At 41.2% G+C, this 14,032-nt stretch overlaps 1 protein-coding gene across 2 annotated transcripts in view; it reads left to right on the top strand.

Moving 5' to 3' along the window:
* Window positions 1-248: 248 nt before the first annotated feature.
* Window positions 249-14,032, top strand: part of LOC138641708 (ETS translocation variant 1) — a 62,665-nt gene continuing 48,881 nt past the window's right edge. Inside the window, exons 1-5 of one of the 2 annotated variants that reach the window (XM_069729315.1) lie at window positions 249-381; window positions 875-1,006; window positions 2,493-2,580; window positions 3,017-3,064; window positions 12,939-12,992. In XM_069729315.1, coding sequence (XP_069585416.1) covers window positions 962-1,006; window positions 2,493-2,580; window positions 3,017-3,064; window positions 12,939-12,992 — 235 coding nt within the window. In that variant the 5' untranslated portion in view covers window positions 249-381; window positions 875-961. Of the gene's footprint in view, window positions 382-874; window positions 1,007-2,492; window positions 2,581-3,016; window positions 3,065-3,268; window positions 3,654-12,938; window positions 12,993-14,032 lie in introns of those variants that run through there. The other variant, XM_069729316.1, reaches the window with a different exon arrangement.

Below are 14,032 nucleotides of genomic sequence, written 5' to 3' on the forward strand. Positions count from 1 at the left end.
AAAACCATTTCCGAATTTCACTGTGAGGGTGAAGAAAGGTCAGAGCTACAGATCCCCTGGGGGATCAGGAGAAGGTGAAGTGGGGGGGGATCAGGCAGGAGCCATTGTTTTCCTTATCAGGGGGGAAGGTGGAGGGAGGGAGAGAGGGAAGCTTGATTGACAGTCAGAAATCTGATCCTGTGAAAGAGACAGAGAGCAAATGGGAGGGAGAGATCTCTCAGTAGTTTGGATAGGAGGCCCCTGGAGGAGAAGCAGAGGAAAAACCACACAATCCAGCTCTGTCAGTGGAGCTTGCAGCCTGCACAGGGGGAAGTGCTTGGGAAATAATTAATGTTTTTTTATTAAATTTGCAAGGAGTTTGGTGCAAGCTGTCGCCATCAGGTGGGTCTTTTCGCAACAACTTTGCCTTTCCTGCATGCAATCGTCAGCCCTTGTAGGAATAACAATGTAGCCTCCTCTCACTCTCCCTGCAAATCATCTTGATCGCCATTACTAGTTGTGCACACGTTTGCAAATCAGTGATTTCCACTTGCAGCCCTTGGAGGGAGGGAGGTGGACCCTGTGGCCTCACCACCTAGCCCCACCATACCAAGGTTGGATCATGATTTTTCTATATGCCCTGACTGTTGTTGATTTTTTTTTTTTCTTCTCCTCTTCTTCTTCCTCTTCTCCTTCTTCTTCTCCCCCCTTTCAGCTGAAGCCACAGCCTCTCATGCAAATGCAGCTCAGTGCTGAGGAGGGATTTTTTTTTTTTTTTTTATGAATGGGACTGTTGAAGGTTAATTAGCTATGCAAATGCAACCCTCTCATTCATGATTTTTTTTTTTTTTTTTTTTCTTCCATCTCCTAAAGCCATCTTGTTTCCCTTTTACAGCTCAGATCCTGAGGAAATCACCAGATAAATGCAGGCAAAAGGACAGTTTGTGACTTTAAGAGTGGTGTAAATATAATCTCCCCCAGGATGGATGGATTTTATGATCAGCAAGTGCCTTACGTGGTTCCCAATGTGAGTGGCTTCAATGCACATGAACTTTAGAAACTTATTGCACTTCCTCTACTTTCCCCCCCTTTCCTTCATCTTTCCTTTATGCAATATTTACTTCGTTACCTTCCGTTTCCTCTGTGATTTTCTTTACAAAATGTCGCCATTTCTTTCCTATTTTGCGCTAATAAGGGTCTTTAATAACGTGAGACCCTCTGAATAAACAACAGTTGGACCTATATATAGTGTTGGGGTTTTGCAATCTTTACTTGTCTAGGGGCTTAAATAAAATGGGACCCTCTCAATCTTTACAAGTTGGACCTCTATATAGTTGTTGGTTTTGCAATTGTTTCCTATTTTGCACTAATTGGGGGCTTAAATTACACGGGACCCTCTCAATCTTCTCAGGTTGGAGTTACATATAGTTGCTGGTTTTGGACCTCTTTTTTTTTTTTTTAACTATTTTGCACTAATAAGTGGTCTACCCTCTCAACCTTTGCATTTTGTACTTGCATATAGTTTCCAATCGTTTCCTATTTTGCACGAATAAAGGGGCTTAAATAACTGGGGACCCTCTCAATAAACACCAGTTGGACCTATATATATATATAGTGTGTGGGTTTTGCAATTGTTACTTGTTAAAGGGCTTAAATAAAATGGGACCCCCGTCAATCTTTACACGATTCACTTCTATATAGTTGTTGCTTTTTGCAATTGTTCCCTATTATGCACAAACAAGGGGCTTCAATAACATGGGACCCTCTCAATCTTTACAAGTTAGACCTATATATAGTTGTTAGTTTTGCAATTGTTCCCTATTATGCACAAACAAGGGGCTTCAATAACATGGGACCCTCTCAGTCTTTACAAGTTGGACCTATATATAGTTGTTAGTTTTGCAATTGTTTTCCTATTTTGCACTAATCAGGGTCTTACATATAACTTGGGACCCTCTCAGTCTTCTCAGGTTGGAGTTACATATCGTTGTTGGTTTTGCACTAATAAGGGTCTTACATATAACTTGGGACCCTCTCGATAAACCCCCATATAGCATATTCTTCTTCCATCACTTAGTTTTCCCTGTTGCAAAAAAAACGGGTTACAAAAGTCTAAATATTTGCAGAAAGTGTTCACCTCTTCTAGGTGATCACTAATATTATATAAAAAAAAAGCCCCTCTCAGGGGTTAATGTACGTGACTTATGAGTTTCCATACTGCAAAATCACACCCCCCCCCCCCATAGGAAGTTAACACAGTATCAAAATATTTTTGTTTTCTTGTTACAATGTTGCGAACGGTGAATATGATGCAGCAATATTGATATCAGTAGTTACAATGTTGGTAAAGGTAAATATTGAGTTTTTCAGATGATACAATGTTGCTCAGGTCCCCAGCAGGCTTCTCACTATATAATCTCAGTATATAATGTGGCTGTCAGTGTCTCTATAGCTCCTTCTTCTCAGTGTTGAGACGACTTTGGTCTCAGATTCTTGATTCTTGCTGTTTTTAGAATCAAAGTGGGACAATCTGCCACGAGAGAACCACGAACAGCAGGAAAAGAAAGTTCTTAAACAGAGATCTGGCTCATGACTCAGAAGGTGAGATGATGTGCGAGGCTTTGGGTATATGTATGTATATATATATATATATAATATCATTTATGGACTGTTCATAGCTGGAATGCAACTTTAAGTATGTCTTTTAATATTGAAATGATATAATGTAGGCACATTGTATCAGCTCTTATTCGGTGATGCTTGGTCTTTTTCCCCATGCGTCACACATGGTCTAGACTTCCTATAATGGACCATGTTTCATAATATATGTATGTAATACAAGTTCTGGCCAATATATAGGAATGGCGAGATCAATGTGTTCTAGAGTGTGTCGATCCAAAACCTGTAACTTTCCCATAGAAGAACGTTGACACCTGTTGTCGAGCTGGAGAAACGTTGCAATCTCTCTCTCTATATGTGTATATATATATATGATACATGATTGACTAATATGTAACTGTTGAACTTTTATCCGCAGAGCTTTTCCAGGATCTGAGTCAGTTACAAGAGACGTGGCTTGCAGAAGGTAAGAAAAAAAAAAATAAAAAAGAAAGAATAAATAAAATTAATCCTAAATGTATGTTATCTGGGGGGGGGGGGGGGGATCATGGATGTAAGGAGGGAGAGGAGGGAGAAAAAAAAAAAAAAAGAAGAGGTCTTGAACTTGCTGTCTTAATGTTCAGCCCAATTAATTGAGCTTTAAAAGAGCCACCTCATGTGTCATGCATACATTAGAGAGACTGATGAGTTTGTCTTTGGGGACTCAGGGGCTGCTCTACCCAGTGTCATCACAAATTACCAGGAGAAATTGCTTCCAGCTCACAATCACATCTGCTTTTGGCAAGAACTAATGCAGCAAGACTTGGAAGTTCTGAGCCTGTGTTCAGGTTTTAATTGCAATTGATCAGGTTTCTATCAGTGCACCTCCAGAGAGCGGACACGACCAGCACAGGGCTCGCTGCCGTCTTCTGAGCCGCACACATGACTCTGTGGTGTTCTGGAAGAGCAGCCTTCTGATGGCAGAAATTGGCATCTCTGAGTTTAGGAGGACGGGATGCTTCAAGAATTGAGTGCCAGTGTCTTCTTTCCCCCTTGCGCACAGCATAGGACTCTAGGTGTGTATGCGTCATTTTTTTTTATTATTTTTTGGAAATTTTTATTTTTTTTCCCATTTTCTTTACTATTATCTTGATTTCATTTTTACCCATTTTTTTTAATATAAATATACGGTATTTTGCATGATTTCTTTTTCATACTGCCACTGTACGTATACACTATATCTTACTCTGTAATGCTCTATGTGACCATTAGCACTTTGTATATTTTAGCAGCCAGCCATATTTATATATTTATAAAAAAAAAAAAAAAAAATAAATATATATATATATATATATATATATATATATATATATATATATATATATATATCTATATTATATATATTAATAATAATAATAATAATATTTATCTCTCTATAGTATTTGAAGTATTTTTTCTTTTATTTTTTTTGCTTCATTCTCTATATTTTCCAGACTTCCTCCTTTTTAAACTTTTAACCCTGGTGGATTTTCAATTTCCTTTTTTTTTTTTTTTTTTTTATATATATATATATATATATATATATATATATATTTTTTTTTTTTTTTTTAATTTTGGAATTTAGTAGAAAGGACAGAAGCGTTTAGCATTGTGAAGCTCTATTCCAATGATACATTTTAAGTCTTGACTAGGTTGATTATACTTTGACACTGAAAGGTTCTTTAAAAAAATAATAATAATAATAATTGGGAATGTACAAACATTTTCCGTCATCTGAACATGCAAGGTAGTGTGATATGTCAGAAAAGTATTTAATAACCAGAAAAGATGGTGTGTGTATATATACGAAGTATTATCCTGTGATATGGATGATTGTTGGATGGTTAATAATTGTTTCCACCATGAAGGATGACTTGTCAGGAACACCAGGTGTAGACTTTACCTGTTGGGGCAAGTTTTTATTATAGACCTTGTGTAGACTATTTCTGTGTCTTTGGATTTTCTATATAATTATTATCTCTTGGTATTTAATACTCTGAGTTATTATTATAATCGCTGCCTTTTATCTAGATATTATATAGCAGTGGATTTAGATATAGTGTTTGTATCACAGGCGGCAACTTTACATGCATCATCTTCTTATTAGTTGATATTTGACTTTAAGTTTCTAAACTTTCTGAAAATTGTAACTTTTGGCTTTAGAAATATTCTTATAGTTTAATGTGTTTTTTTTTTTTTTTTTTTGGGGGGGGGGCTGCTTTCCTATTAGGTTTTGGACTGGACTTTGATCCTATTCCGTTATTTTTACTACATCATATTGTCTACCGTGCAAAAATTGGGCGTACGTCCAAACTTAGTATTGTAGAACGTGGTAGGGACGCATGGCTTCTGAAAGTTCTTTAAGTTGTAGTCTCGTAGACGTTCTCTCCATGAATTTGGTTCCCAAAATGTTACCCTATAGAGCATAACATAGACTTACGGTATATTGGGATTTCATGACTTGCATGTCAACCGTGACCGAGCTCATAGTCTTGTCCCCCTGCAGGTGCGACTATTGAACCTTCGTAGAGTTAAACCTCGATAATATCATTAGCGTTCCACCATTCAATACGGAATCTGATCCCTTCATATCCTGCTTAACCCATCGCCTGCCCGATAGATCCAGAACGACATCTTCTGCTTTCCATAGTTGGGATTTACTTTTCGAATTGTTTTCCCTTTGTCAATTTGGGGCGATGAAATCCTAAACTTTTCTTTTCACTAATTGGCTTCATAGCAAATTTTGGAATTGATTTTGAAGCCTAATGTAAAAAGAGAAAAAATATCCCTGTGCGCAAAATCGAATGCCCTGAGAGTCAAATTAATGTATCAGTTCTTCTCTCTATCCTCTCTTTCTGTTTCTCTCTTTTTCAGTCTTCCTTTCTTTTTTTTCTCTCTCTTTGTTTCTCTTTGTCTTCCTTTCCTTTTTCTTTCGTTCTCTTTATCGTGTTCTCTCTTTCTCTCGTTCTTTCTCTCTAGTTCTCTCTCTCGTTCCCTCTTTCTCTTGTTCTCACTCTTTATTTCTCTTGTTCTCTTTCTCTCTCTCATTCATTCTTTCTTTTCTCTCTTGTTCTCTCTCCCACTTTCTGTCTCTAATTCTCTCTTTCCTTCTTTCTCTCTCTCTCTATCTTTTTCTCGCTTTTTCTTTCTCTTTCTCTTTTTCTCGCTCTCTTTGTCTTTCTTTTTCCCTCTTTCTTTCCTGCTTTTTCTCTCCCTCTTTCTATCGCTTTCTTTTTCTTGCTCTATTTTTCATTGTTTCTTTCTTTGTTTCTTTCTTTGTTTCTTTCTTTCTTTCTTTCTTTCTTTCTTTCTTTCTTTCTTTCTTTCTTTCTCTCTCTATTTGTGGCATACTTTAGGCTGCGTGTTTTTCTTCCACCTGTGCAGATCAGGAAGATCCATTCTTGTTGACATATTTAGGTGACCACAGGCCATGGATGGGGGAGGAGGGTTGACTTATCATGACTCCGACTTGACTTCTACATGGCCAGTGAGTTTTTGACTACCATACCTAGCAGCGATGTGACATTGTGCTCCAACCACTCGGGGAACGACATTCACATATGACATGGACTAAACTACATCCACTCCGAGAGCTGCAAAGTTCTTTGTAAGTTTTTTTGTTTGTATTTTCAAGAATTGGAGCAGGTGATTTGTGCCATTGAGTATTTACCATTCTATGTAGTATTCATTGTCCCCCCTAATGTGCAGAGACCACCCTTGAGACTAGAGATGTTTAATAAGGAGTGGCAGATAGCTCTCAGATTGTCCAAAAAAAGGGAAAAAAATTAGGGGATTTTGAACATTTTTGCTTTCTTTTAGTAGTTAGGTATGTTAGGCTGAAGATAAAAATGTCAAACCGTCCTGATGCATAACGATCGCCAGGTTATATCCCCCGAGTGGGTGTTGAAGGGCGAGTTCAAACACGGCAACTTCCTGAAGTTTCTACAACTTTCCTTCTCCTTGCAGAACACCATGCACCTGCTGCAGACACAACACCATTCGCAGGTTTTCCCTTGCAGAGATTTTCGCAAGAATTCTGCCGCATGTGAATATACCCTGAGGCTTTTCCCCCCCCATGCCTAGTGTCTTGGCGACTGATTACATGTGATGGAACGTGATGCTTTGTTCCATGCTAACCCAACCCAAGACGTCTTCACTTAAAATGTTTTTTTTTTCTGTAATGGTTCTTTATACTTCGCAAACTTATAAAAACTATTTTGACCCATAACAACATGTGGTCAGTGGACTGCAACCTGTGGCTCGTTAGCTGCTGGGAGACTACAAGTCTCAACCACTTGAAAGGTTAGGATGTACAGTATTTGAATCCCATAGACTTCGACACGTCTCATACGGATGATAGGACGGCCAATAAATTCTGTCGCATGTGAATATTCTCCTGCAGGTTCTGGTTGACTGGTCTTTGGTGACAGTCGCTTCTCACTGATGAAAATCTGCCTGTGACTAAATGTCTCTGCCGAACGATGTTCATTCGGGGCAAAAAAAAATATTCCAAAATTTATGAAAGCTTTGTCCTATATCGGGGGGACATTGTTAGGTTTCTTGGGGGTACGCTTGCTCCCTTATTAGCTCGCTCACATTGGTCTATTGGGAAGATTCTTTTTCGGAATAGTAACATTGTATCTATTTATCACTGATGTTTCTAATCTCACCCTCGGTTAACTGACCAATAGGAAGTGACCGGAGCTGCACTCAGTGGCGGTCCAGGGGTCCAGGGGGCGATGGGATGTGTTTTGGGGGCTTTATCATAGAATTCTAGAACTTTAGAGTTGGAAGGGACCTCCAGGGTCATCGGGATCTCCAGGGTCATCGAGACCTCCAGGGTCATCAGGGTCTCCAGGGTCATCAGGGTCTCCAGGGTCATCAGGATCTCCAGGGTCATCGGGGTCTCCAGGGTCATCGGGATCTCCAGGGTCATCGGCACCTCCAGGGTCATTGGGATCTTCAGGGTCATCGGCACCTCCAGGGTCAACCCCCTGTTCAATGCAGGGTTCACTAAACCATCTCAAGCAAAAATGACCGTATGCACTACTGGTGAGATGGTGCTAAGGTTAGGTTCCCACACCTTAATAGTATGATAAAAGAACCTAGCACTCAACTGGATGCTTTTAGTGCGTAATTTATTGTAGTAGTACCCAAACGTTTCGGTCCTCGTCTGAGACGAGCGGTGGACACCGCGTCTGCTAGCGACTTCACACATCTCTCTCCGCTTATCTAGTACTTGTTATACATATCCGGCATTAACCTAAGACGCTGCTCCTTTAGTGCCCCGTGACCGTATGGTCTCATATTCTATACACTAGTACGTTTACTGATGAAGGTCCGTTATGCAGGACCGAAACGTTTGGGTACTACTACAATAAATTACGCACTAAAAGCATCCAGTTGAGTGCTAGGTTCTTTTATCACACTAAACCATCTCAGACAGATGTCTGTCCAGCCTCTGTTGGAAGACTTCCATTGATGGAAAACTCACCACCTCTCGTGGCCACCTGCTCCACTCATTGATTCCCCTTACTGTCGAAAAGTTTTTTTTTTCTAATACCTAATCTTTATCTTCTCCCTTTCAGGCGCTTTAAAAGTTTTTCACCATTCTACAAGTTTTATCTCTATGGTCCAAAGTTTTAAGAGTCAGGTAGTTTTCCATGAGGCTGATGTACACTCTAAGCCAAGGTTGATTCTTTTTCTTTTTTTGGTGGGGCGGGGGGCTATTAATGTAAAATCATGTTTTTTAACGGGGATTGTGCTTTACCCCCATCTCATGCCTTTACTTCAGAATAACGGGTAACCCACCTCCCCTCAACCTTATTGTCAAAGTGAAAAGTGGAAAGCGGGCTGCTTTGAACCATTTTGGTGGACGATCTTGAGAAAGTCGTTAGCCGGCCGGTGGGGACTACTGGCCAAAAAATCTTTTTCATCATGTTTTTTTTGTGGCGCGTTGTCCAAATTTTGCCTATCATTTGCCACTTTGCGTTGTTGTGTTCTGCTAGTCTGGTCAGGCATGATGACGATCCGGCGGATGATCGATCCGTCCTACTCGGGCTGATCGTTACCCACGAAGACAGATTTGTAAAAAACGAGCGCGATGTAACGAATTTGCCGAAATGATCGGGTCGTTGTAAAACCTCTAATCAACATCAAGTAAGCACATGATCTTCAATCGACCGAATCCTCTTTGATCCTTTGATCACTGGTCAAGGATTGGAAACTTTTTTTGCTCAGTCCAACAATGTTTTTTCCACGAGAATCACCCTGTAACCCAGTGAGAACACCCGACGTGTTACCCAGATCGGACGCCCCCTCTATGACCTCTTGGAGAACAATCATCGAAGTACAAAAAAAAAACAACTAAGATCTTGTTTCCCCTTTGTCGTGTTGGCCCCTTATATCATCCCTGAGGGACAGGAGAATAAAGGCTTTTGTTCTCTGTTATCAGCCAAAGTAGAGATCGACTGTAGTAAGTTTTCGGCTATGATCATGTTGTGTTTTATTTCTCCAGTCACAACTTAATCTCTTGTCAGTAAAAATTATGCAGCCAAAATGCAACTTTTGCTGTTTGTTTTTGCACTTTCTCATTTCTGAAAAAAAAAAAAGAAAAGCTGCAAAAACGCTTGAAGAACTGACAAGCTGCAGATTTAGAAAAAACCAAAAAGCAGCGGTTTTCCAATTCAGTCAAGAAAAGAACGAAACAAACGTGCATGAGATTTCTCAAAACCCGCGACATGTGAACATAACCTTAAGGGGCTAAAGTACAGGAATCTCCCCGCCCCTAATAATCGCCACAATCTCCAGACTTTGGGGTTGCTGCTCCTTTAAGCCCCTCTTCTCATTTCCTCCGGACGTCCTGCAGGAGTTTGACTTTAGTTTTTATATTTTTTTTCGCTCCCCTTTCGGCAGTGGGGTGCGACCGTGAGGCTGGAGTACCCGCCCGGTGCTGGACTTCTGTGTGTGTTTTTGTGAATGGAGGCAGAACTCCAGTCCTTCTCGCTCCTCGTCTTTGAGAAATTGCACAGGATCAGCTGTCTCATTCACTGGCAGAGAGAGTGACTCACGCATCTTCTGTCTTCTTTGGCTGCGGGTCATTGTTACAGTGGATAGAGCTCGTTTTAATTAAAACGTTAACCCTTTCGTCCCCAGCTTACGTTTGTTTGTTTTTTTAACTTCCGAGTCCGGTGCCGGTTATGCTCCTTAATTTTTATTTTTTTTTCCTTCTGAGACGTCATGTCAGGAGTCTTTCTGAAAGCTCCATTATATTTCCTTGATTCTGTTGATTTTTCTAGTAAAAAGCGTGACATCTTGGGGGTGGGTTGGATCTGGCACGTCGATGTTACTGCAGCTCCCATCTCCACCTCCGCACCCGCTAATAATAAAGCAAAAACAGGCTTCCGCTTCTGTCTCCAAATAGCGATTATATCGGGGTCTGTGCAGCATGGAAGCATCCGTATACCGGTCTATGCACGCGTGTATCCCCATGTATCCGTATACCGCTCTGTGCACGCATGTATCCCCATGTATCCGTATACCGCTCTGTGCACGCGTGTATCCCCATATATCCGTATACCGCTCTGTGCACAGGTGTATCCCCATGTATCCGTATACCGCTCTGTGCACACGTGTATCCCCATATATCCGTATACCGCTCTGTGCACAGGTGTATCCCCATGTATCCGTATACCGCTCTGTGCACACGTCTATCCCCATATATCCGTATACCACTCTGTGCACAGGTGTATCCCCATATATCCGTATACCACTCTGTGCACACGAGTATCCCCATGTATCCGTATACCGCTCTGTGCACACGTGTATCCCCATGTATCCGTATACCGCTCTGTGCACACGTGTATCCCCATGTATCCGTATACCGCTCTGTGCACAGGTGTATCCCCATGTATCGCCGGTCAGTGGAGCAGATGAGGTTTAGTCGGTGCCCCTGGTGGTGGCGAGTTGCTTTTTGAGGTTCAGGTGCTGGGTATAATTTTCCCTATGTTTGGTCTGAATGTTCTAGATGCTAAATAACGACAGTGGCTTTGGACATTAGAGAATGACTTGAGAATCCCAAAGTTTTTGGGCTTTTTATTTCTTTTGAAGGGGGGCGAACAAGATGCGCCAGAGACAATGTGGCAGCCGCTTATCTCTGTCCTATGGAAAATCCCTGCCTGGTTGGCTGGGGTGATTGGTTATGACAGTGGAGGATAAGGGCACGTGACATCTGTTTTATGGACACATGATTGGTACCGTCTGCGGTTCTGTGGAGACGAACTTGGATCCCACAAGAGACGTATTGTCAACTAAGCTTAGATCAGTACAACCATGAGAATTGGGGTCTTCAGGCTAAAAATATTCATAGTAATTTGACCAGATTATGGCCGCATGAATTGTCTTTGTCCGCCATAGGCTTCCAGTATAGACTGGACTATAACTGGAGCCTGTGGTGGTGCTATAACGGAAGCCTATGGTGGTGCTATAACGGTGGTGCTATAATGGGAGCTTGTGGTGCTGTAACGGGAGCCTATGGTGGTGCTATAATGGGAGCTTATGGTGGTGCTATAACGGAAGCCTATGGTGCTATAATGGGAGCCTGTGGTGGTGCTGTAACAGAAGCTTATGGTGGTGCTATAACGGGAGCCTGTGGTGGTGCTATAATGGGAGCCTATGGCAGTGCTGTAATGGGAGCTTGTGGTGCTGTAACGGGAGCCTATGGTGGTGCTATAATGGGAACTTGTGGTGGTATAGCGACAGGCTATGGTGGTGCTATAATGGGAGCCTATGGTGCTATAACAGGAGCCTGTGGTTGTATAACTGGAGCCTATGGTGGTGCTATAATGGGAGCTTATGGTGGTGTTATAAAGGGAGCTTGTGCTATTACGGGAACCTATGGTGCTATAACGGAAGCCTATGGTGCTATAAGGGGAGCCTGTGGTGGTGCTGTAACAGAAGCCTATGGTGGTGCTATAACGGGAGCCTGTGATGGTGCTATTACGGAAGCCTATGGTGGTGCTATAACGGGAGCCTGTGGTGGTGCTATAACGGGAGCTTGTGGTGCTGTAATGGCAGCCTATGGTGGTGCTATAATGGGAACTTATGGTGGTGGTATAGCGACAGGCTATGGTGGTGCTATAACGGGAGCCTATGGTGCTATAACAGGAGCCTGTGGTTGTATAACTGGAGGCTATGGTGGTGCTATAATGGGAGCTAATGGTGGTGCTGTAAAGGGAGCTTGTGCTATTACGGGAGCCTGTGGTGCTATAACGGGAGCCTGTGGTGGTATAATGGTAGTATTGCACGTTGGCTTGAAGAAGAGTTTGGGTTTACTGTCCCTTTAAGGAGTACAGAGAATACTGGGTTAATATTGGTCTCCTCTGCTTTTTCTTCGCATTATGGTGATTGATGGCTGTGTAATCCGAGGATGATGTAGCAGAGACCATTTGGCAGCATTAACTCTGTTTGTGCCATGGACGTACTAATGACTTGTTTGCATTACTGGGATCTGTCATTCAAATGCTCAGTGGCATTTCCTAAAATGTCCTCGTGGATTATGTAGCACTTTTTTTTTCTTCTTTTGCAAAACTTTTTATTGACATACTTTTTTTAATTTTAATGTATTTTCCGTAATTTTTTATTTAAATCCGTCTGTGATGATGACAGAAAAATGGAAGATGGATACAAGATAAATACAAAGCGATAGATATGAGATTATGATCTATGTATAATATCTAGTGTCAATATAGTGTCCTTCTCTCGGTCCTTCTCTCGGTCCTTCTATCTGTCCGTCTATCTGTCCGTCTATCGGTTCTTCTTTCTGTCCTTCTATCGATCCTTCTATCGCTCCTTCTATTTGTCCTTTTATTGGTCCATCTATCAGTCCGTCTATCTATCTTGTAAAACTACAACTCCCAGCAGGTCATTGCATTTCTCTCCCATATCTATTTTTCATATGTATCTGTGACTACAACCCCCAGCATGTTCTGAAGCTGCATCTTGAGAACTCAAAGGCTAGAAACCGAGATTTCATCGTCCGATCAGTGCACTGGATAAAGCGTTTCAGCGAAACGTTTCCTAGAAAGGCTCTAATTCCTGGGAACTTTCTCCTATGTAAAACCGCAGATAACACAGGGCTGCCAGTCGCTGCTGTGTCCGATAACATTACAACATGTGAACAGTTTTATGATGAGAAGTGAGATAATATTCCCAGATCTGTGTCTTTTTGCTTTGTTGCTGCCTGATTATTTATTTACGTGTCATTTTATTTATTTATTTTGCCTTTTAACATAATTTTTCTTTTGTCTTTCCCATTGTTACAGCTCAGGTGCCGGACAACGATGAGCAGTTTGTTCCAGACTACCAGGCTGATAACTGTGAGTCCTCCGCTGTGCCGCCATTACTCTGCTGTAACCTGTAGCTTGTACTTTCTCTTGTTTGAATTCTGAGTAATGAAGGAAACCTGACAGTAATGGAGTCCGGCGTTCTGCAGATCACTGTTCTTATATGGACAGGTGTAGCAGAAGGACTACCAACTGAACCCAGCATTTGTGGTGGTATCCGGCTCCTGCCATCCCCTCTTCATAGGAATGGCATCCTGTGCTAGTTTTACCCTGTTCCTCCCATTGTTGACACTTTGGGTAAATGGCATCATGACCCTCACTGCTCTCCCTTGTTGTAGTGAATAGGAAGAAATAGCACTTGGAACAAGGGGGCAAACCCACCAGAGACCCCTCTGTCCTGACCTTGGGCTTCATTGATATTGATATTTCTTTGTTACTTTGTCATTTTTACATATTTCTTTGTTACGTTCTGTGCATTATCAGAACAGACGGAGACCGATGGCTCAGGCTCATATATCAGTGGTCACATGAAGAAAATCAGCTGGAGCAGAGTTTTTTTTTAAGCCTCAGGAATTATCGATTTTTGGAAATATCTTTGTTTTTGTTAATTTCATTCACATAGTTTGTATTATTGCTGCTACTTATTGTGAAACTACATCTCCCAATTTCCAATGGCTAGTGATGAGCGACTGTACTCGTTGCTCGGGTGGTCTCCGAGTATTTGACTGCTCAGAGATTTAGTTTTTACAGGTCCTTCTCAAAAAATTAGCATATAGTGTTAAATTTCATTATTTACCATAATGTAATGATTACAATTAAACTTTCATATATTATAGATTCATTATCCACCAACTGAAATTTGTCAGGTCTTTTATTGTTTTAATACTGATGATTTTGGCATACAACTCCTGATAACCCAAAAAACCTGTCTCAATAAATTAGCATATCAAGAAAAGGTTCTCTAAACGACCTATTACCCTAATCTTCTGAATCAACTAATTAACTCTAAACACATGCAAAAGATACCTGAGGCTTTTATAAACTCCCTGCCTGGTTCATTACTCAAAACCCCC

The sequence above is a fragment of the Ranitomeya imitator genome, chromosome 6 (genome assembly GCF_032444005.1).
Source record: "Ranitomeya imitator isolate aRanImi1 chromosome 6, aRanImi1.pri, whole genome shotgun sequence".
NCBI classification, from domain to species: Eukaryota; Metazoa; Chordata; class Amphibia; order Anura; family Dendrobatidae; genus Ranitomeya; species Ranitomeya imitator.